Genomic DNA, 22,459 nt, shown 5'->3' with positions numbered 1-22,459 from the left:
CTGCTACAGAACAACTTATATGAAACATTTAGGGTGATGATGCTTGCCAAGAAAGCCCTACTTTGAACTTGACAAAAAGCAAATATGTTTTAATTACCTTAACTTTGCAGTTCAACTTCTCGGTAAGAGTGCTACTTGGAAGTAGCTATTGCTGTAGAATTTGATTATCCTGAGTAAATTAAATTGTTCTGCTGGGCTAGAAATCTAAGCGGTCTTTTGCAATACCAAAACCATACTGAAAATACTGTTTTACAAAAAAGACTTGACAAGGAAATAAAGTCTTAGGTAGCCAAAGTTAAGGAATATTATAAATATTTATGTAGGTTATTAAAAATAGCTCTCATTTTTTTATGAAAATAGATATTTTTCACATAGAATACTGCATTCCTAGTTCAAGGAATAGTAGTTTCAAGAAGCCTTTTATCACAGAGAGACAGAATATAGAATTATCCTTTCATTATAACTTAATGCAGTGGAAAACATCCAAGGCAATAAGCCACGTAAGTACTGGTCTTGCACACCACTGTTTACTACAAGGCATAACAGCCTTGATCTTCTTTAAGATTTTAGAATAAGTGAATATCCTTATGAATGCCAGTATGTCATACTGGAGCAGCTGTTGGTACGCTATACATATGCTAATGTAACTGAAAGCAGCTATCTTCAAACAGTCTAAACTGCTTTATTTTTTAACTTCAAACTCAACTTGTTATTCTGATTTCCCACTGATAATACGAGAGTAAACAACTAGGAAAAAGACCACTGTTATCAGGGAGCCTTAATCGCTATCTGCCTTCATTCTCTTCTGCCTTCCCCCGCCTTCACTGCCGCCATCGGTTCCAAAGTTGTTGCATCACTTGCATGGCATTAGATGTATGCCACCCAGTATGCTTTCCCAGCAAGAATGCCAACTGCATTTATCTATTTTTATTTATAGAAGGCTGCAGTGGGCTTTTCAATTCATAGAAGCAGTCTAAATAAATAAAGTTTTGCAAATTATTCTCACTAGAATTAGACTCTCTCCGACAGATTTAACTGAATCAGCCTTTTATTTCATTAGAGAACTTCATTTATTGGCCTAATTTCTTGACACAAGCTTTCACTTTCAGTAAAAGCAGTCTGAATTCTAACCTGTATAACAATCACAAATGATGTGCCCAAAGCAAATCACAGGTCTGACAAAGTGGACAGCAGTTCATCTTTTTCATTGGGGTTAAAACTTCACATTGAATCAGAACATTTGGGCTACATTCCACACTGGGGGGGGATTCTGAATTTTGTTAGTCTCTCTGCACTTCCGGTTTGTCCTCTAAAGCAGCAGCAGAAACACTGCTATGCTTTATGACCTAAGTGCAATTTCACAATACATTTTACATAGTGACCGTCCTTTTGGCAGCCGTCTATAATTAAACTTTTTTTTTCCCCTTTCAGCCCCTTCTGCACGTTTCCACCCCCTCTTTCACACTGGATCTAGCAATCATGAGACTAAATGGTGAGTCAGATTTTTTGTTTTCATGACTAATCCAACAGTCCCAGCACTTCTTGATCAATGCAGGGAAGGAGCAGAGGCGCCCAACTAGTGGATGATGTGTGCAGAGACTGGAATCTTCCCACTTAGCAACAGCCTACACATCCAATTATTTGGTTTGTGAAACGACAGCCTAAGTAGTTAAGTAGTTAGAAACTCTGTGATCCCAGAAATAATATCTTTTTGTATATGCAAGGTATATCTCAAAGGCTATACCTTCTTACTCTTCTGTTTATCACACTGATATAAGTAGTAATGTTATGTGCAGTCACAGCTGAAGCTGCTGAATTAGATTTGTATATTTTGCATATATTCCATTTGCTGTAATTTATTTTACCTCTTACAGTATAGATATTGTCATGTTTGAACAAAAAACACAACTTTTTCAAAGGTTATAGAAAAGAACAACTGGAATGAATAGGAAGGTAAGAAAGCTTGCTGATAAACACAATTTTTTAAGACAGTTAAGACAAATGAAGACATTCAAAAAACAGTATTAGGTTATGAAATATTAGATAAAATCTTTTGCAAGTGAATGCAAAGCAACAGTCTAGGAAAGGAAAACCTACATCATATGTTTGTTAACAGCAAGGGTTTTCTGTTTCTGTTCTTGTCAACCAGATAATGAGATGTGGGATTTACTGTGAATAGCTCCCCAGAAGTACCAGCTCAGTGCTCAGCAATGGTTACGACAAGAAAATGTTAGGAATTTAGGATGAGAGCTAAAAAGCTAAGAACAAACAAGAAAAAGTACTTATTGCATTGTATAAATCAAGAGTGTACCCACATTTTGACTATAGCATGCAGATCTGTTCCTGTGCCAGAATGTATGTCTAATAAAGTTAGGAGAAGAACAGAAAAGGGCAAAGAGGATTATCAGAGATAAAAAAACAGCTTCCATAAGGTAAGGGATTAAGTAGATTAGGACCTTTCAGCTGGGAAAATAAAAGGGTGACCAAGAGAAAAATAAAGTTATTTTTATAAGACAAGTACTTCTCACATGCCCGTTTATTCAAATCTATCTTTAGTCACTACAAGATGACTAAGTTAGGCAAACTCAGAAAGTAGGTACTCCGGTGTGTATTTGTAGGTATTTCCAATCCTAGGTTCTAAGAGCACTTTATAAACTACAATGAATCCAGTGATAGATTATTAGGAAGACTGCTATAAACAAAACAAGCAGGTGTTTTCCACCTACTATGATTTCCCACACAATCGAGGTAAGATTTTCTTAACTAGAAACTGATTTTCTTTCTGTGCATTTGACAGTCTTCTGTATTTTTAATGCTTTCTGTAAGTTGTCTTTTGAAGTTTGTATCTGCCTAACTATAGCTTTTTATATATAAAATACTGGAGCCAAGGGCTTTTAAATTTAGAAATAACTTATACTTTGTTTCTCCTTCATTAGGTTTGGAGTGAAAAATCCTTTCGGATTATTCCCCCCCTCCCCCCCCCCCCTTTTTTTGTCCCTCCCCTTTTTAAAATCAGTAGACTGTATTGTGTCTCTGGAATAGTATCTTCAAACTCCAAAACACCTACAAACATTTTACCCTTTTAGATGTTACTTCAGAATGAAACTGATTTGCCTAAGGGCACATATTGTGTCAATGAGAAATAACCTGAACAGAACTGAGGAGCAAAGGCTGGCAAGTCTGTTGTTTCAATATCCAAACCATATTTCTTTGCAAGGAGTCTGTTTGCCGGAGTATTTTATTGTGTTATTTTAATTACTCGAGTTGAGTTCTGGAAAAGGAGATCTTTCTACTGACCTCTTTTTCCAAAGGGATCCACCTAATTCTTCAATCAGCAACCTTATCATTTGGCGTCCTGTACAAGGAGGCCACCAATTCACCTGGATACATTCATCTGAATAATGAGCTAGGCATGGAGGGACAGTATAGCTCATGATTCAGTAGATGGCTCTGACCTGAGAACCTAAGTTAGCATTCCAGAAGTCAAGCTGCCTGACATGCCTTTTGCAGATTTTCAGTGCTAAGCAGCATACTGTATGAGGGTCAGAGATCTAGCTCTAACTCAGTACAAGAAAAATGAAGCTCAGAAGCCAGGTTTGAGAACCCTCATCATCACAACACATTCATTTACTGGTAAACTCAGCAGAAGAGTTAGCTTTATGCATGACTGATATTGGCATTGTATCATATTACTTCCCCCTGCAAGTCTTATTATGTAAGAACAGCAATCATCACTTCTTGGCAACAGTTACCCTGCCATTTCACCATACTGACAAACAGTTACACGAGATATGCTAGGAGTTGAACAGTGAAATATTCCTATACATCAAGATTTCAGTTTTATATCATCTCATTACAGACCACAATTAAAGTAGAATGTGTACCCTATTGACAGGGGTCAACTGAATAAATCTAGAAGTAATTTACAAAGAAAATACCTTCCATTTGTTTAATGGGACGTATCACTATGACTGTAACAGAGACATCTGAACTCTATCAAATTTCAACTTACATGCACCTCTGAAAAAAAATCATAGATTTTAATGTTCTGCTATATGTAGCAAGCACATGGAACGCGATAAATTTACACAGCAGATTCCCACCAAAAAGGTATACATAACTATTCTGAAATTAATCTCTACTTTTACAAAATGCAGCCAATATTACAAAAAACATTTTTTTCTGTACATTAAAAAATGAAGAAAAATGCACCTAGATTTCAGTGGAGAAAACAAAGATATTGATTATTATCAGTTTTTCATAATTTAAGTGACAACATCTCAGTCAAATGATTTCAAGCTATTTTTGTCCCTTTGCTGTTTCTGGATTGAGATTTTTAGATGGAGTGCAGATCTGATTTTGTTTCATTTCTGTCCAGAATGACTAATGGATTACTTTCCTTTTAGTCCATTTACTGAAATACTGAATGGCCAAGTTCTCTCTGCCTCCAAAACATGCCTGAAGCATAGGGTTCTGACCAGTCCCAATTTGGCTAATAGTCATAAGTAATGTATATCAATAGACAGATTACTTATCGTTTAAAGCACGTGCATCTCCTAGTTTGAGAAAGATTTAGGACAAGATTTAAACACAGGTCTGTTCTCTGAATGCTCCGTTATTGTAAGAATCCTGATTTACCGATCTAAGAACGCCTAGGCTTTTTAGAAGAATTATGGCTCAGATTTAGGGATGCTCTTGTTCCTTTACAAAATCCTCACAAACTTCTTGAGGTTCCATGTTTTGCCTTGACTGACCTCTGTAGAATTAACGCAGTATGAACACACAGTTTTTTCTCCAACATCCAGAAAACGGAGAAAAAAATACCAATATGACAAAAATACTTTGAAAGTTTTTACAGTAAAGTAGAAATACCAGCTAGTTTAATTTGAACAATTAAAAAGCTATTTTGTATTTACAAAAATTTTGTTAATAACCTGAAAATCCTTGACAGGTGTATCCTAAAGAAGTATCTGAGATACTAGCTTCTGGAATTAAGATACAGAGCATATAGAAATATGTTGGTATCATTGTTTGTTTATACGTGGCACTTTTTTTTTTTTTTGGCAACACAGAGCAACATTAAATGTGCAGCATGTTTTTAAAAAAGCAAACTTAAAGCACACAGGACTGACTTCACAAAAGAAAGCCTATAGACCTAATAAGGTGGGGTGAGAAGAAGAAAGAAAGAACACTTTCCCAGGCAGGTATTCTGGAAAGTATAGCAGACTCCACCCAACATTAGTAAACAGACAGTTTACAGAAAAGCCAAGCTCAAATGAGAAGTAAAATGAGGAACTCTGTAGTCAAAAAAATACAGAAGTTTACTAAATAAATTATCATTCAGTGTTAAACTTTATCATCCTGATTCTAGGAACTAAGTGATATGACCACAGGCTACAAAAATAGCTACAGAAGTAGTCACATGGAGTGATGTAATGTGAACATAGAATAAGTCCTTGCTTTTTTTAAACTGAAAAAAATTATATTCAGTGAAACTCTGGGAAAAACACAAGCCAACAAAAAAGTTAGCCACAGTGCACTGAATCAGGTCAAGGGCAGCATTCATCTGTATGCATTTGATGCTTACATCAATATCCCATAGTAGAAAAATTTGAAACCTTGGCATATGAGTGCAAAGCACTGCACAAAAGTGATGGAAAAAAACCCTTCATTTTGGGAAGAGTTACTAGCCACTTAATGGAGTGCTTTACATTCATATATCTACTTTTATACTTGGGCAGAAGAAGTTATGAATCTCTATCCCCATGAAGGAGGTGCATGACTTCTCAAATATGGAGGATTTTTGATCTGTTGCTTTTCTACCATGTGTTTTTTTAAATAAACATACAAAGGAAAAATTGAGATGCAGCAGAGCAATGTGATGCAGTGCATTTCAACCTTGCCAGCCTGCTCTCCCACTCCTACAGTAATAGGCTTCAAGATAACGTTTTCCAAAGTCTGAAATATTTTGCAGAAGCCTCATTCACAAGTGTAATTAGTTCCTAAACAAACCAGAAAGACATTCCTAAAAACATTCCTAAACAAGCCAGAAAGAAAATAAAACAACTTCCAATATTTCTATTAGCATATATTGGAAAATGCTAGACCACAGTGCTGAACTGTGAATGGTTAAAAAGGAGATGATAATGACTGTATGCGATGTGTTAATATACTAATGCAAGCAAGAGCTTAATTCCACATGCCCTGGTGCATGAGATCATTGGCCAAGTGGCTGGATATTTCAAACCACATGAGAGAAGCAGTGCTCTTTCCAGCTTGGAATACGGCCACACAAAGTTTTAGAATCTCCTTTAAAAGAAAACAAAATAAAGTTCTGAGTTGCACATGACTTGATAAATCCATCTTTTAGAACTGGTCTTGAATTTAAAATAGCCAATAAATGTATTTTGCATTACCTTCTGTTTCTACCACATCGTAACAGGATTAAGGAGTTGAGCAGACTCATCTGGCTTTGGAGACTGTGATAGCTCCTGGTTCTTAAAGTCACTCTTATGAGCCATCTCCATTGATTCATTCCAGTTTACTTTTATTCTAGAGTACTCAAATACTGAAATGTGATGCTTTGTACCATTTAGTTCTCTTCACAGACACAGATGATGTGTCCGAAAGATAAAACGCAGAATAAAAATATACACCATAATATAGCGAGTTTTAGATTATAATGAATGACAGCTACAAAGGCCTTGGATTTAAAGCAGTGATGGGCTCAAGCTGTAGCTCTGCCAGAAACTAGTCAAGTCACTTAGGTGAGTAATTGAAATGTGCTTAAACAGATGTTAAATGATTTACTGGTTCTGAGACTATGTTAAACATAAGAGATTTTCAAGAATCCCAAAATGACTTTGTTAGCAAAAGTACACATCAAGAAAAGTCAAGTAGCAAGGCAGGAACAGGGAATATCTGTAGTTAGTGGCACCTACAGTTTCTAAAGGGAAAAAAAAATCATTGACTCAAAATCATGAGATTATACCAGGAAAAAAAAATCCTGTTTAAAGATTACATCCGTCCCATGGAGGGGAGGGGTGGGGAGAGGTGTTGTTTGGTTGTTTCAACTCCCTCAGCTTCCCCCAAAAGATAAGAGGCTAGCACACATTATATTACCACCACCACTCTCAAGTTTACTTGACCCCAAATTCAAGAGCTCTTTCCCACACTCACATTTCAGTCTCCTTGCTGACAGAGACTTAGTTCTGCTTCCAGTCCTAGCATCACCACTGCTAGAAGCAGCAGCCTGGCAGTACAGCAAGGAAGGCAGTTTTTCAGAAGAGTCCTGTCCTTGTGGAAGGCTGCAACCCGCAACAGGGCTATGAATTCTCATATCCTCACAGGACTGATACCAGCCTTCACCAAACTTGCATGATTCAGGGAAGTCTCAGGACTTGACAACACTGAACTAGTGACTGAGGTAAAAACCTCAGCACTGCCGTGAGTTTTGCACATGCCTGTGTTACATGGGCTATGTCTAGAAGGCTCTAAAAGGGCCATTTCCAGAGCAGCTGTAAGCACAACTTCCGTAAGCGCCCATACCTACTGTCCTTCTGCACGTTCACAAGGCACCAGACTTCTCGGTATGCTCCAGGTATACCCAGGGCAGTACCACCAGGTTCCAAGCCTTCACGGAGAACAGGTCACGTCACAAATGCAATCTGAGAGGTCATCTCTGAGAGACATTAGAGACAGTTTTAATATGCAGTTTTCAGTCATGTTCTGTTCTAATTTTAAACTTTATACCTCAGTGAGGAAGGATAAAGCAAAGGTAAGCTAAACTTCACAAGACTTCTGGGCACTACTGTAAAGAAGACTCTGTTCCAACATTTTGGAACATATTTGCAAAATGCTTTGTTCAGGTAGGGTCTGTTTACATTCCAAGGTTAGAAAATTGTCGTGCTTCCCCTGACACTTTCAATTGTATGAGGCATCAGCATTGGTTATGTGAGGGACATACCCATTCATAAGGCAGAATTCCTGCTAGCACAAGATGTAACTTGAATATTGAAAAAAAATATATACCCAAAATACCTACTAACTGGAAAGTATGGAAAAAAAAATATTAATGAAGGACAAGCAACTGGAAACCAAAGAAAAACTAACACTTTGAACAGGAAGAAGGATTAAAGTACACACTAGAGCAGAAAGCGGAATAATTTAATGGCTTTAAACTAAAAAGGGGGGGAGGGGGAGGAGGGAGAATAACTCTCAGTTATCAGTAGAGAATCTTATCATGGAAGGGCGTGCTTGCCAAAGCCACACATGCTGCATATCCTTTCCCACTAGGAAAAACTGATTGTAATTTAAGTTTGATCTTTTATGCGTTCTTACTACTCATAGTACTTGTACATTTGTTTTACACACCTGTAAAATCTAATGTCTATCTAGGAGGAGTTTCGCTAGAACACCTGCGGCATGGACAGTCTGCTCTTGCTGTCCAAAATGTAACAGAACCAAAGTTAGGGGAGTTATTCACTTATCAGCATACTGAGATGACATTATAACATATGAACATTGCAGTTTTATGGCTAGCAACCCTGTTCTTCCCATGGCCCGTGAAAGAAGGAAGAAAATTAATGCTCAGCTCACATTGCAATAGTTAGAGATGCTCAGTTGTCCCTCTGGCATTATTTTATAGCAGCTATATTGATCTAAATTTGTAAATGTCAGGAGGTATGAAATGCAAATACCATCACAAATCAGCAAGTTCCCTAAAGAACAAAGCTGATTACCACCTTGTTTCCAAGCTGTCATGTGACATACGGTTCTATCTTACTTTGATTCATCTAACCTTTAATGTGAAGGACAATTAAACACTGCTGAGATACGCCATATCAGGGGTTCTGGAAAATAGCAAGGAGTGTGGATTACGGATCTTTTTGGAAAGCGTGTGCAGACTTTCAGTGGGAAGTTCGAAATAAAAGTTGTGTGGCAACAACTTACCTTAAATTCTTTGCCAACATACAACATTTTGTTAGCAGTAAGCTCTGGTGTCCTGAAGCCAGCTGTATATCAATAACTCCATATTTAACCCTGCAAAGGGAAATTCTTCCACATATTGGTAGCGGTATGGCTCATCCAGGAGATAGTCTGTTCCTCAAGCCAAACCAAGATTATAGTCCCTGACCAATTCCTTTGAATTATGACAGCAGTGTTTCTAATTCACATGATTCTACCATGAGTAGGATGATTCTGTCCTGTGATCCAGCCAGTCTTTTGGAAATCTAGCAGCTCAATTCTTGTATCATTTTCAGCCCGGTCTGGGGAAATTCCCTTCAATTCTCTGCTACTTCTATCTCCTGAGGTAGAACATCTAGGCCATTACACCACAAGGCAGATGGATCTGTCCTTCTCTCTTTCAGGAGACAATATGATTTTTTCCAGCTTAGGTTAAATAGGTAGGGCAGTCATTAATGCCATCTTCATAGGAGGAAAGGAAACAGAAAATGTCCAGAAGTCCAGGCCAGCACTCATCCCCTCTCCCCATCTGTTCCTGCGAACGGCAGGCCAGCTGGGCTTTACACTCCCTCTCAGTTTAGGGGAGGTCTGAGAAACAGTTGGTGTTTCCTCTGTTTGTTCAGGTCTGAGAAGAGAACTCCAGTCTAAAAGCTGTCTTAAGCGCGTGGTAAGAGCAGGTGCACACTGCAACCCACATGGAGTAGAAATGTGAGTAAGGGCATCAAAACCATGATTAAATGAAAGCAGGCTGCTGTAACTAGTGATCAGGTGCCTCACTAACTGATGTAACCAGATAGAATGGTGGAACAGAGCGTGGGGTACTGCTGGAAGCGTTTATAATCAGGCAGTTTCAAAAGTTCCTGTACCCCAAAGGCAAATTGCATTCTATACATTTAGGACAACTGGCAACATTACAGAGCCAAGTTCAGAGTGCTCAGGATAATCTAAATAAAACACATTCCCTCCATATGCTTTTCTTGGTTTTGTTGTGGAAATTTTCTTCCTTGGGATATTTTGGCATCCAACCTGGGCTTTTTGAAGTTATTTCTGCAATACCACCACTAAATTTATAGTTAAAGACATTTTCCATTTCCATCCATCCATTTGTTTTCCTATCACGAAGCATATTGGAGAGGGAAGAGTCTGGCATTTTAGTTTCTACTAAGTATGAAAGGGGATGGTGCTAGGAGAGAAAGATAGTTAAAAACTCTTGGGGGAAGGGGAAAAATTGCTGTGGTACTGTACACAAAAGGCTCAAGTAGGATGTTTCTGCTTTAAAGAAAGTTAGTTCTCTGCTCCTTAACCTCCTAAATAATTCAACTACGTAAACCTGCTTACAGAATAAACTGCAAGTTCTACATAGAGCCTCCTTCAGGTTTGACTTTTTTTTTTTTTGCTTCTTTTATCTGAAGGGAGGAATTCAGGTTCATTTATGCTACAGTGACTGCAGCCTTCTGTTTCCTAGCTTGAGTTCCATAACAGTGCAACTTTATTTGCCACCTGCAAAGCAGTTCTCTCTGGATTAGAAATCACTTCCAACACGTCAAGTATTCTGGGAAGAGCCCCCACCTCCCCAAAAAAAAAGTTTTAGAGGGTAAAGACAGGACCATTTTTGAAACTTGTCAATAAATCAAATAAAAAGTTAAGGATAAATTCTCTCTCTCTCTCTCATCTGCATGCTAGGTCTTCAAGTTCTGCCATAACTGAGGTGGATACCCAAACCCAACTCTGGTGACTGCTTCTCAGTAGGTCTTCCAGTCTCTCCCAAGGGAGATATTTTTCTTTATAGAAATACACATTAATAGGAGCAAAATCCTGAAGCTTATTTTATTCTAAGCAAGTGGCCTGTTTGCTACATTATTTGCTAATTTGGAATGAAGGACTGTCATCTAAACCAGAAGCTTTGTCTTGGAACACTGAAACCTTTCCTGACAAAAGCTTCACCAAAATAGCTCAACTTCCATGCAAAGCTTTTGGCTTCGAATGTCATTTTCCAAGGAAAAAACATTTTGTTGAAAGATTCTTGATGAGCTCTTTCTAAACTGAGATACATTTTGAACAATCACTGTGCAAGATAAGGAATGTGAAAAATCATGAGCTTTATCAGTGTTATCCAACAGATGCATTTTGCATAAGTAATTAACTTGAAATAAATATACATAAGCATTCTCTGCTGGTTTGCAGTTATTTTCAGGGTATAGCAAGTAATCTAACACTGCATCTGAAAACAGCTGCAATTTATAGATGAGTGATTTTTGCATATGAATAGATTTTTTTCTGCATATGACTAATTTTTACTTCTGAAAGAGATTAAGCATCTTTTCCTTCCTGTTAGAAAGCAATTACAACTTACTTGGACAATTGCTTTTTTGCTTGTTTGAAAGAAGTATTGCATTTGCCAGTATTGAACAATACAGCTAGATTGAAGCTATATTTCATTTTTAACTTTTTTTCAGTTGCTTTTGATATTCCCCAACAAATTCCACTGGAGCAGAATGTTAAGGCCCAACTAGTGATAAACCACATGACTCTAAGCAGTTAAATTATGTGAACCTAAGAGAATCTGAATGTTTTGAATTATCTTTGTGCTCATTTCTTGTTTTGTTCAAGCACTTACAATATATGCTACATTGCAAGAGGGGACGTGATCAGGTTATATACCTGCCTGTTTTAGTATAGGTAAAGAAACAAGTAATAGTAGTGAGAAGAAGTTATCATGGGTATCACCATAGAAAGCAGTTTGAATCCTGTAGGGGCTCATTAGTATCTATGCTCAAGATGTTAATATTGTTACATGTCCAAAGTTCAATAAAACTAAGATATGCGTACCAATCCCACGACACAAGCTTCACTAGGACCGTTGATATACCCTTTGTAGGTAATTCAAGTGCAACATTTGAAAGGGCTCGACATTTATGATGTAGGAGCCACTGGATATTTCAAGCTTCGGACCTACTTCCTGGCACTACCATTTCAAAACTACGTTTTTCTTGGATAATCTCTGATCACTGCTTGCACAAAGATTAAAGTAAACAAGACAAGCATCATGGTAAACACCTAGTTTCCTCAATGATTTTTCCTCTCCACTAGTGGAAGACTGACTTGAATGTTCTGTGTCTTATTACTACACCATAGAAGAGGGACCACCAAAGCTCTGTTAACATGCCCAATACGTTTTTGTTTCTCATCAGGTCTTTCTAAAAAAAGAAAAAAACAGCACAACATGCATGTAAAAGCTAGCAAAATTGCATTAAGATTTCTGCACTGTTCAAAAGAGCAATGAAATACTGCATTTTGCTTGTCGAATTAAAAATAAATCCACTGGTAGTTGGAGACAGTTAAGCAATGAGATCATATCTTTTTATAATCTCAGAATTTAATGTGTAATTGAAACCAGGAGAACAAAAACTGTCTTTTTAAGACAAACTGTATCCATGGAGTATGTATGAATTCGCATTTGGAGATGCAGGATACAGAAGGGTGGGACTTGGTGCAGTTTGTCATAAACCGACAGGGTTCCATTTGTTGTAAGCAAAGAGATAGTGCAATAGCATAAATAATATTTTTCATATAAATTGATAGTTAATAATTTAAATTTGCAGTGGATGGGGAAAACAGGAAGCACGACAAACACTGCATAAAAAGTACTGGTGTGAAAGCTACACTGGTACTTCAAGCACAAAGTATTCATTTCACTAAACTATACCAAAGAATGATGATCCTGTTACTCCATGGTTCATCTCTAGTACCTTTGTCCATAAATAAACATTTCAGTCAGTAATCTCTTTCATTTACCATGATCCTGATCAGAATGTGACTGTTCATTATGTACCACAGCATCTATTTAGCTTAAGAATAGTAGTATAATAACCAAATTTGAATCTGGGTACTTATATAAAGCTCTATTGCACAACACTAAGTCTAAAATTTCTAAGACATTGCTCTGGTTTTATGTAACAGTTCTTCTTCATTAGCCTATTCAGTAATTCGTGTAATTCTTTGGAGAAATAATTTTTCCACAAGTCCTCCTTAGCAAATAAACTTTGAGTAGGAGTAGCATATGTTTATGCAAGTTAAAAATTCACAGCTCTTTAAACAATTTCAATTGCTTGGATATTCCTGATGGAGGTTAGACTATCATGGAATTCTTGCAGCTTTGTGTTTATACGGAGAATTGGGAAGGCAGGCAAAGCATATATTTGGGGTTTTGAGACTTTGAGGAAAGAACTGGGAGCTTTTGGCAACATGTAAAGGAATCCAAACGCAAGCCTGTGAAAGAAACCAAATTCATGAAGTTGCTGAAAAACACTTTGCAGGAGGCATTCACTTGCAAGATTGGACCGAGCAATTAAACTGGCAGGGAGACTGAGGTAGGCAGGTTGGGTGGAATTGAAGCAGGTTTGGGGTTGTTTTTTTTTTCACAGCACTACACTAAGCTAGTTCTTACAGTTTAACTCTGGCCAATGGATATGTCATTAATAAGCAAAACAGGATAGTATAAAGTTCACAGCATGAAGTTATATTAATTTTGGTATTCTAGACATATTTGAATGCCTCTTAAAGAATTGAATCTTCTGTAAATCTAAAACTAATCATTTTGCATTAAGTAGCGTATCGTGAATTAACGCAGTATTTGGGCGGTCTTACACTACTAGTCTTTCAGGTAAAGGTTCCTACATTCACATCAGGAAAAAAGAATGGTTATCTGGGGAATAAAATCACTACAAGAAGCCCCTCCTGTACATGCCTATACACATCAAAAGCATCACAATACAGAGATGGAGGCTTTTATGGGAAACGGTTAATCTGAATAGTGGATGATAATATAGCCAATTGGGCTGCACATTGATAAGTTTGTAAAATAACTGCAGTGACTGTGTAAATTCCTGAGTGCTGGTTGCTTCATTCAGTGTTGCCACATAGGCCCCAAGATGTGTATGCATATAAAGCATTTCTAAGCAGCACTTATCTAATTTATGAGCTGTACACATACGAAGGGGACACCGAGCTGTCACAAGGATCTGTTACATACTTTGTGGAAACATAAAATTGGAGCTGTCTCCAGTCCACACGTAAAATTAGTTCTAGCATTTAAAAACTTTTCTTAACTAACGTTATATACTAGGCACTTAGCTCTCTCCAGACAGCAACCATATATTTTTGTATTTAGTGGGCAACGTATGGTGTACTGTTCAGAGTAAAACCATCCCCACAGACAATTTGAAACTCTTTCTCATGACAACACAAGATTTGTAAGTATATAGCCAACTTTAATATATAATCTGAAGAAGACCAGAGCTGCTTCTACACCTTGAAAACATTATCTTTGATTAAACAGTGATTACCATCTTCCCTCAGATTAAAAAAAAAAAAATATGTGTATATATATTTATGTATATAATTTCAAAATCAAAGCCTTGTACTTACTGCATCTTCTTCTGCATGTCATCTGATGGCACTGGGAACAGATCCCAGCATCCCAGAATGCAGCCTGGCAGGTATTAGTCTCCTGCTTATAATAGACTCTCTAATTGCAATGCATTTTTTTCTCTTTTGAACTAGCTAGCTAACCTGTAATTTTTCTTGTTATCTGCCCAAAGCTAAATGAAGTATCTGATACACCCAAGGAATTCCTCACCTGCTACAGGTGACTTCAGAGGGGGAGTTGCCGTCACCAAATAAGTATAAATCTACATGTAACCAGGTTTCAATAATATCCCCAGGCAAGGCAGATCACTCATACTTCCATTTTTATACTGTTTATTCTTATGAGAACAGTGAAGCCCTCAGCATACAAGTCTCCTCCCCTGAGCTCCAACACAAGATTGAAGCTGAGAGATTCTGATCATTGAACATGTATTGACTTGATTTAATAAGGCAAGGAGAACCTCAATGAGCAATTGCAGTTGCTGCTGCTACCCATTAGCTTCAGGTGTTAGCAATTCGGCAGATCTGCAACGAGTACACTTAAGCTTGACCCACTTTCTCCTCCCCATTTTGCAAAATCAGGGTTATTCTTGTTATTTTGCATTTGGCACTTTGCACTTAGGCAAATGTTTTGCAATAAAGCATCTTCTACTGTCACAGTTTGAGAAGATTCTGCTATTAACGTGTCTAGCTGTACAAGTCAATGCAAATATAAAGGTGGGGAGGAAGCAGCAGCAGAATTTATTGCAAATCACTATCTTGTGTTAGTGCAGCAGCAGGAGAAAAAAAAAAGCCTTGAACTACCTTGAACTAGAATACTGATTCTACTTTCCTTCTCATTTTGAGAAACACTGATTTTTTTCTGCCTTTTGTTCCTTCAGCTGTTCATGTAGCCTCTTCTGCCTGCTGCCACCCTTAGTAGCAGATAACAGCCTTACTGCCCTTACCAGCTGTCTCCTTGGTCTAGATTAAGATAGTGGCTATGGGTGGCCTACTTGTTTCTCAGTGGGCAGAAGCCTGCCCTCTTTTTTAGAGGGTAATTATGTACCTTCTCTAAGAGTGGAACTACTGCGACCAGTATAGTGCCTTTTCTTCAGCTGTTTCCTCTGTTGAAGAAATATCTTCTGCTGTTAAGCAATTTCATGGACTTCTGCTTTCTGCAAGAGCATGGAGTAGGAGAAATGAGGTTTCTTTCTCTCTCTTTTTTTTTGTTGTTGTTACCATGCCCATTCTTTCGTTGTTGTCTCTGTTCTGTTGTATATGTGGGAAAGCAGCCAACAATCCTGAGAATAATGTAAGAATAGTAAGACAAACCAGGCTCTTTACTCAATATATATGAGCTTTGGGTAGAAAGAAAGTCAATTTTCTTGCAAGGAGATGCAATGTTTCCCTAAAAGGCTTCCCATATGGTCTACTGGGCAAGATAATGTTGCACTAGAACTATGCAGCCTTCCCCCAGTAAATGATTTCCTTTTATTTGTAGTTAGTCATTAGATAAGCTCTGTGTATGCAACGGTGTAGCAATGTTCTGCTTCTGGACAAGTCCTTTTTGTACTATTAGCAAATCTCCACTCACCACTGTAGTTGTGTATACACGCAGAATCAGATTAAAAATAGCATGCTGCACATAAGCCAAATGCAAAAAGCCTGTAGTGAAGAAAGTAGATTCAAAGATCAGGCACACAGCCTAGGCAGTTCAGAATGAATGTTGCAGAAAAATAATTAATCCCAAGTATTCAAAGTTTGGCTTTTGGAACAAAAGGCTCAAGGTTTATCATAGAAAATCTTGGATACCCTTCACTCTAGGTAGGAGCACTGCTGTCTCTGCCTGTAGTTACAAGCTTCTATATCCAAAAGTGTTTCATATCATGTAGTTCCCGTAACTACCAGGTTTGTTTGATATCCATTACGTTTCCTAACAAAAAAGGTTGAATAATTCTCCATATGAAAGTTTGCAGAAGATACTCAGTTTTAACTAGCTTTTTTAGGCACCAATGAATAAGTAGACAGCTTAAATTCTAGTTGCCTAAAAAAATACTAGAATTATTCCCATGTATGTAATAAGAAGGAAAATAACTCTGGTAAAAGGAAATAAAAATAAGCTGGTGGTTGGGCTTAATTTCAGTTCAGCTTAAGAAAATGTTGTCTTGCTATCCATAAATGCATGGTTTTAGTTCAAGCACTTGTTTTTGCATTTTAGTTCACACCTGGCCTATAAATGATGCACAACACATGGACAGGGGAAAGCAGCCTATGGTTCTGTAACAGCATCTAACATAGCATGGCGAGCTTGGAAGAGCTTTCAAGGTGAACATGTTTGTGGCCTCTGCTTAGGAACAGTTTAAGTCCTGCATTGTCCACCTGCAGGTTCCCCTGTTTTAGAAAGAGAAAAGGATGCTCTAAGTCTTGTGCATGTTATAAAGCAGGATCATCTGTTTCAGGCAATCCCTGCCTGCGGGCAAGAACCTCCACGACATGGTTAAGTGTGTGGTGCTGCTTTGATCAGCGTGTTGATACAGTGGGAAAGTTTACAAGATTACAGGTATGTGTGTAGACGTTTTAAAAAAAGCAAAAACAATCTACAGGTGCAGCTAAAAATACCTCCGTGTAAAATTCAGTCAACTAGTTAAAAATGTGAGTAAAGTACTTGTGTCAAAGGGTATGAATCTGCCATCATTTAGCAAAAATATTTCTGCTCTGTATTTTTTCCTTTAGTACAATGACTTTAAGTTAATCGCTAGTTCAGTAAAGAACTGTGGCTTCCATAGTGTGGTTCAGCTTTTAGATGTGTTGGTTTTTTTTCCAGGCTTCTGTGTCCACAGTGTTTTATTTGTATGCAAACATTTGTGCAGGTGTCTGCCTGGTGTTTGGGGTGTGCAAAACCAGGGCCTGCCAAAACTTTGATTTTTTTTTTCCTAACCAATCATTTCACATACCAGAGTGTTTGAGCACCAGAGGGATGTGGTCGTCCATTTCAATTAAAGTCCACATTCTTTATGGAACTATACATGCTTTCTTCTTGTCCTGTGAGTTAATAAGGGTACAAGGCACAGTAGAATAAAACTTTGTGTAAGAGTTCTGGATTCTTTCTATAGTGTCTCCAAAGTAAGAAGGTTTCTTCTGTCTGAACCCCCTGACACTGCTACCTGATGAGATGATTCTCCCAAAATTCAAGCTGAAGATAAGAGCAGTCACTGATTGAAAATATTCAGGGGAGGGAACACGCTAAGGATCCTCAGACATGAGGTTCTTTAAGCAGGGGCTTCTGCATACCTTCTGGAGTCCACATGAGCAAGTATTAAATTTGAGTATCAAACTGAATATACTTCTATTCAATTCATTGTCAAATTCAATATACTTCTGAGTATCAAAATGAACAGGGATTCAATTAAACTTCTGTTGCAGTATGATTAAAATATATAAAACCAAGCACTTTTTTTTTTTTTTTTTTTTGTGGGAGAACTATTTAAATGTAGTAGCATTTTGTGAAGGGATCAGCTCAATAGCAAAGGGAACATAGTTCATTTTCTTGCAAATGCTGGTCCGTTCTTCCAGCTGTGCACACAACAAGAGCACAGCTGCTGGTCTTGTTTATACAGATGGCACCACTACCCCCATTTGGCTCACCCACTGGGAGTGATTGTGCTTTGAGCACCTTTGGGGGGGAAAGTACAATCAAAATTCTCTTGTTCCCCCACCTACAGAGAGGTACTGGAAAGGAGCACAGAGGGCTTCAGCGGACAGCACAATCCATGCTATAGGAACATATGAACACCAGAAAAAAGATAGCATACAAACTTCAAAAATTAAGCAGGTAGTGACCACATCAGCTACAACAACGTGATCCAGACTAGTTTGCAGCTGAGGCAGCACTGACTTAATTGTGGTATGCAGAGTAGATAGCCAACAATATTAATCTGACATGGTATGAATGCCCAGAATACCCGTCCCATTCTTTTTGCTTCAGATTTTGAAGATGTATGGGATGTCTGCCAGTGATATGAGACAGAGTATAGCTTAGGAGCTTAGAGGGAAGAATTACAGTAACCTAGCATTCAGGAAAAAAAATCTTACTACTTTTCCATTTGGTTATACCTATTCTTTTTCTTGCAGCCTGATTAATGGTAATCTTTCAATGGTTTCCATTCGACTGAATTGTTGGAAATGTAACTTGACATTACTATTAAAAACATATAAGCTCCTTCCTTGAAGCAGATGACAAACAATATGTGCTTCATTCTGAAACACAAGCGTGTATCACTGCCAAGAAAAAGGACACTGGGCAAAGGGCTTCTGATGCTTAGTGTTTGGCTTTGGTCTGTGTTTGTGAAAAAATGCACTTCCAGTCATTTGGGTGTGGGGGTTTTCATGGAACAATCTTGATTAGCTTGCTTTCCTAAGAAAAGGAAGCTTATGTAATGGTTCAGTGTATCTCTCGCTCCAAATTACAGACGTGTTTAACACATGAGCCAAGGTCTCAAAAATAATTAAATTTCTACAAGTTTCTTGGAAGTCAGCAACCGAAGACAGAAAAAGGAACCATATTCATTCCCTAGCTGAAGGGAAAAAAAAAAAAAAAAGAGAGAGAGAATGCAGCAACCAGCCATTGTACATCACACTGTTTTAATATAACAGGCCAGCCAGGCACTGTTTAGCCACAGCATCTGAGGTTTTTGCCCTATGGGGGTGACAGTGGAGTAAGAAATATAGTAAGATATCCTTATCTGCTGTTACAAATTATAACGTAGCTGGGGCACCAAATAATTTAAACACTGGATGGAAGTATACACAGCATTTTGGTCATTGGCTAGAGGATCATAATTTATTTCATGTAGCACTTGAATGGGTGAGGGTGGGCAATAACTTTTGATCTCTCTTCAGGATCATTTTCATTTGCCCAGATTACCCAGATTCAGAATGAGAATCTGAACCTATCTACTGAAGTTGGCAGTAAGTTGACTCAGATTTTTGTGAGGAATAAAAGCAGTGCAGTGATACAACTGTGTAGGAAACTGTGTCCAAAGTCATTAAATGCCTAGTGTTTTTTTTTTTTTTTTTTTCCCTCATGGCACAGCCATATCTGTGTCATTCCTTTTTCATTTATTGTTCTAAGCCCGGATTCCTTAGATAACTTTGCTAGAGACTTGAGTTTTATTGTAGATATGGAAAACTGCCTAAAAGTTTGGCTCTGTGGTTGTTCTGGCAGCATTCCTGCCTCGCTGATATTCAGATGCAACACATCCTACTCGCTCCAGCAATCACTCTTTAAAACAAGGCAGAAAATAATGGACACCAAACAAAATGATCTCTGCCACTACCTTAGTTAGCAGCTCCAGAAACTCATGAAAATGTTTTGTGAGCTGGATCTTGGGAGAGCTAGTCCTAATTCCTTTACACTGGTTACGTGGGCCTTAAATATAGCTACAGGAAAAGGGGCAACGTTAGTGTAGACGTCACTAAACCCTGCTCAGCATTGCAGATCTTGAATTGCCAATGTTTGTATGGCCAGCCGATAGCCAAAGAATTTCAGTAGCATACTCCAGTCTGTCCACACAGTTCAGTTGTTCTCGGTGCCAGTTTGGCTAGCACCGGCTGCTGACAATAGTGAAAATGCATGCAAAGACACCTGGGGTATATTAGGCAACGCAGTTAACAAAAACCTAGCTGACTTCTGTGAAATACTTATGGCTGCATACAACCAAAAGAAAAGGTATAGAATAATAGATGGAGTTACTTGAAGCATATAAGGATAGTATGCTAGATTTCAAAGCTATCTGAGAACATGACACATAATATACACATCTGAGTCGTGTAGATAACCATGCCTGCTTGGTGTTTCCAAGTACAAAATTCTGATTTCTGTTGCTTGTTAGTTTGCCAACAGTTTGTTTGGGCTGTAAATTTTCATGCTGGCTCTCTGCCCTAGGGTGATTTTGTGGGTGTGGGTGTCCATGTGGATACAAGAGCAACAGTCGATCAATTTCTCAGGAAGGAAAAAGAAGTAAACTTTACTCTTTTAAGGATTTTTCAACTATTTATTTGAAGTTGTAGTGTACCCAGTCTTTCAAGCAAGTGCTTCAAATTTGATGAATTGATTGATTTGGTTAAAGATGTGTCTACTGACATCTTTTAGACTGATAAAGTTCCCCTTGCTGGTCATCCACCAGATTTATTTAGAGGCTGAGTCACTTGGTCATCTGCAATCCCCAGCAAACAAATAATAAACAGCAGCAGCTCCTACATGGCTGCGAGGGGCCAACATTGTGCCTGGTGTCCTTCCTCACAGTGGGGTTTAAACACTGAAGCCCTGAAACTTAAAACATCTGTGTGAAACCTCAAGAAATTTTTGCACGTTGCCCAGGGCATACCCCATGATCACTGGTTGCACTGTTTGGACGTGATAATGAGAGAACACAACGCCCAGACTTTGGATGAGACTTTTAACGCGTTTACTTACAAAGTACCTCAGAGGGACAATAAGAAGAAAGTCCCCTCCTTCCTTCTAACACTTGGTTTCCTCACTGCACTTGAACAGATCTGGGACTGTGCTAAGCAGCTTTCAGGTTTCCATGATTCTGGTTTGCCTTATCTTGGCTTCCCTTCAGAACTTCTACCTTTTCTACTTCTACCGAAAGTCAGCTTATTTTGACAGCGCTCTGTCCTACCGTTAAACTGGATCTGTCTGGTACAGAAGTCTGCTCGTCTCTTCCTCTGTGGTGGTCGTAGCTTCCTGTGAGCTTCAGTGAGTCTGGTTAGGTTCCTTCACCAAGAGTGGCAACTGTGTGTCCTTGAACAACTTACTCAGTCTCTGCCTCAGTTCTACGTTTTGGAAAATAATTGGTATTTCATGTGCCTTACCTTTTGTCTTGACCTCTGTTTCAGTTGCAAGAAAAGGTAGGGTAGGGTTGCATACTAGGCATGTAATCGCTTATTTTTACTAAGCTGCAAGAGGAAGGATTTCACAAGAACCTCAACATACAGCACAAGACTGAGGGAGTTAAGAGAAGCTAGACTTCTCTGGCAGCTGAAGAAATTAGGAGTCAGGCAGAAACTCCAGACCTTAATGACCTGGCTGATACAAGCTTAATAGAGGGGATGCTATTGCTTTCTTTGGGGCTTCTGACCTGCTGTCAGAAATTCTCCCTCTCTGGACAGTCATCAAAACACTTGACACTTTTTTCTATCATAAGATACAAATGGCTGTTACATCCTTAAAATGAATTCCAAATACATGGCTGAAATGTATTAAACCTCAGACTATCTAGGAAAAAAATTAAAAATCTTTGGGAGGTGAGTTTGACAGCTTTTTGCTCTAATGAGAAATGTAACCTATGCAATCATTTTTATTAAACAGGGGCTTCAAAGAATTTGTTCTATGGCTGAAACAACAATTTGATGAGATATTACAGGAGCCCAGCAGGACTGAGAGCAAGGAGTGAACCCTCTTGTAGGTGTGTGTGTACAGTGCCTGGCTCACTGGGCTTCTGATCCTGGCTTAGCCTTCTGGCTATTTCCTAATGGGGTGAGTTCCCACAGCAGCTCTGCCTTGAGTCACACTAAGTCAGGCTCACTAACCCAGTGACTTCCATAGCGTAACAGAGCAATGTATTTAGTTCCTTTGTACTCTCAGAATCTCTCACTGTATGGCAAATTTAATCAGCTATTAAGCTGCAAACCTGATGTGCTGCAAAACTATAAAGGAATACGTCACGTTCATATACATAAGTAACAGGTATTTTGCATCCTTATTTTTTAGGTGTCTTTGTTTAGAACACACACAGCCTGAGACAATGTGAAAGAGCTTCAAATGCCTGCCTGCTGGTTCCATTAGCTTTTCCTCTGATGCAAAATAAAATATATAGCTCCAAATCTGTACCATGAAGCTAACGAGAGAAATTAAGAAATATAAATTAGCAGTACAGTTTTTAAAATACTTGGATTGTGCCTTTTAAATTATTATATGTTACTATAACATTTCATTTTAACTATACTATTAAAAATCATAACTCATGAAATGCTGCACGTTGGGTACTTTCGGGTCACACAGTTGGGACAACAGAGGTTC

At 38.3% G+C, this 22,459-nt stretch overlaps 1 protein-coding gene across 4 annotated transcripts in view; it reads left to right on the top strand.

Moving 5' to 3' along the window:
- LOC121075510 (CCHC-type zinc finger nucleic acid binding protein) overlaps positions 1 to 22,459 on the top strand; it is a 93,136-nt gene that overhangs the window by 27,261 nt on the left and 43,416 nt on the right. For 2 of the 4 annotated variants that reach the window (XR_005822996.1, XM_040568894.1), the window contains one exon: positions 1,432 to 1,492. Coding sequence is in view for 1 of the 4 variants with exons in the window: in XM_040568888.1 (XP_040424822.1) it covers positions 1,432 to 1,492; positions 16,836 to 16,896 (122 nt within the window). In the remaining 3 variants the exon portion in view is untranslated. Of the gene's footprint in view, positions 1 to 1,431; positions 1,493 to 16,835; positions 16,937 to 21,748; positions 21,917 to 22,150; positions 22,239 to 22,459 lie in introns of those variants that run through there. The other 2 variants (XR_005822995.1, XM_040568888.1) reach the window with 2 other exon arrangements.

This window comes from Cygnus olor, chromosome 10 (genome assembly GCF_009769625.2).
Source record: "Cygnus olor isolate bCygOlo1 chromosome 10, bCygOlo1.pri.v2, whole genome shotgun sequence".
In the NCBI taxonomy this organism is placed as follows: Eukaryota; Metazoa; Chordata; class Aves; order Anseriformes; family Anatidae; genus Cygnus; species Cygnus olor.
This window is presented reverse-complemented; position numbering and strand designations above follow the sequence as displayed.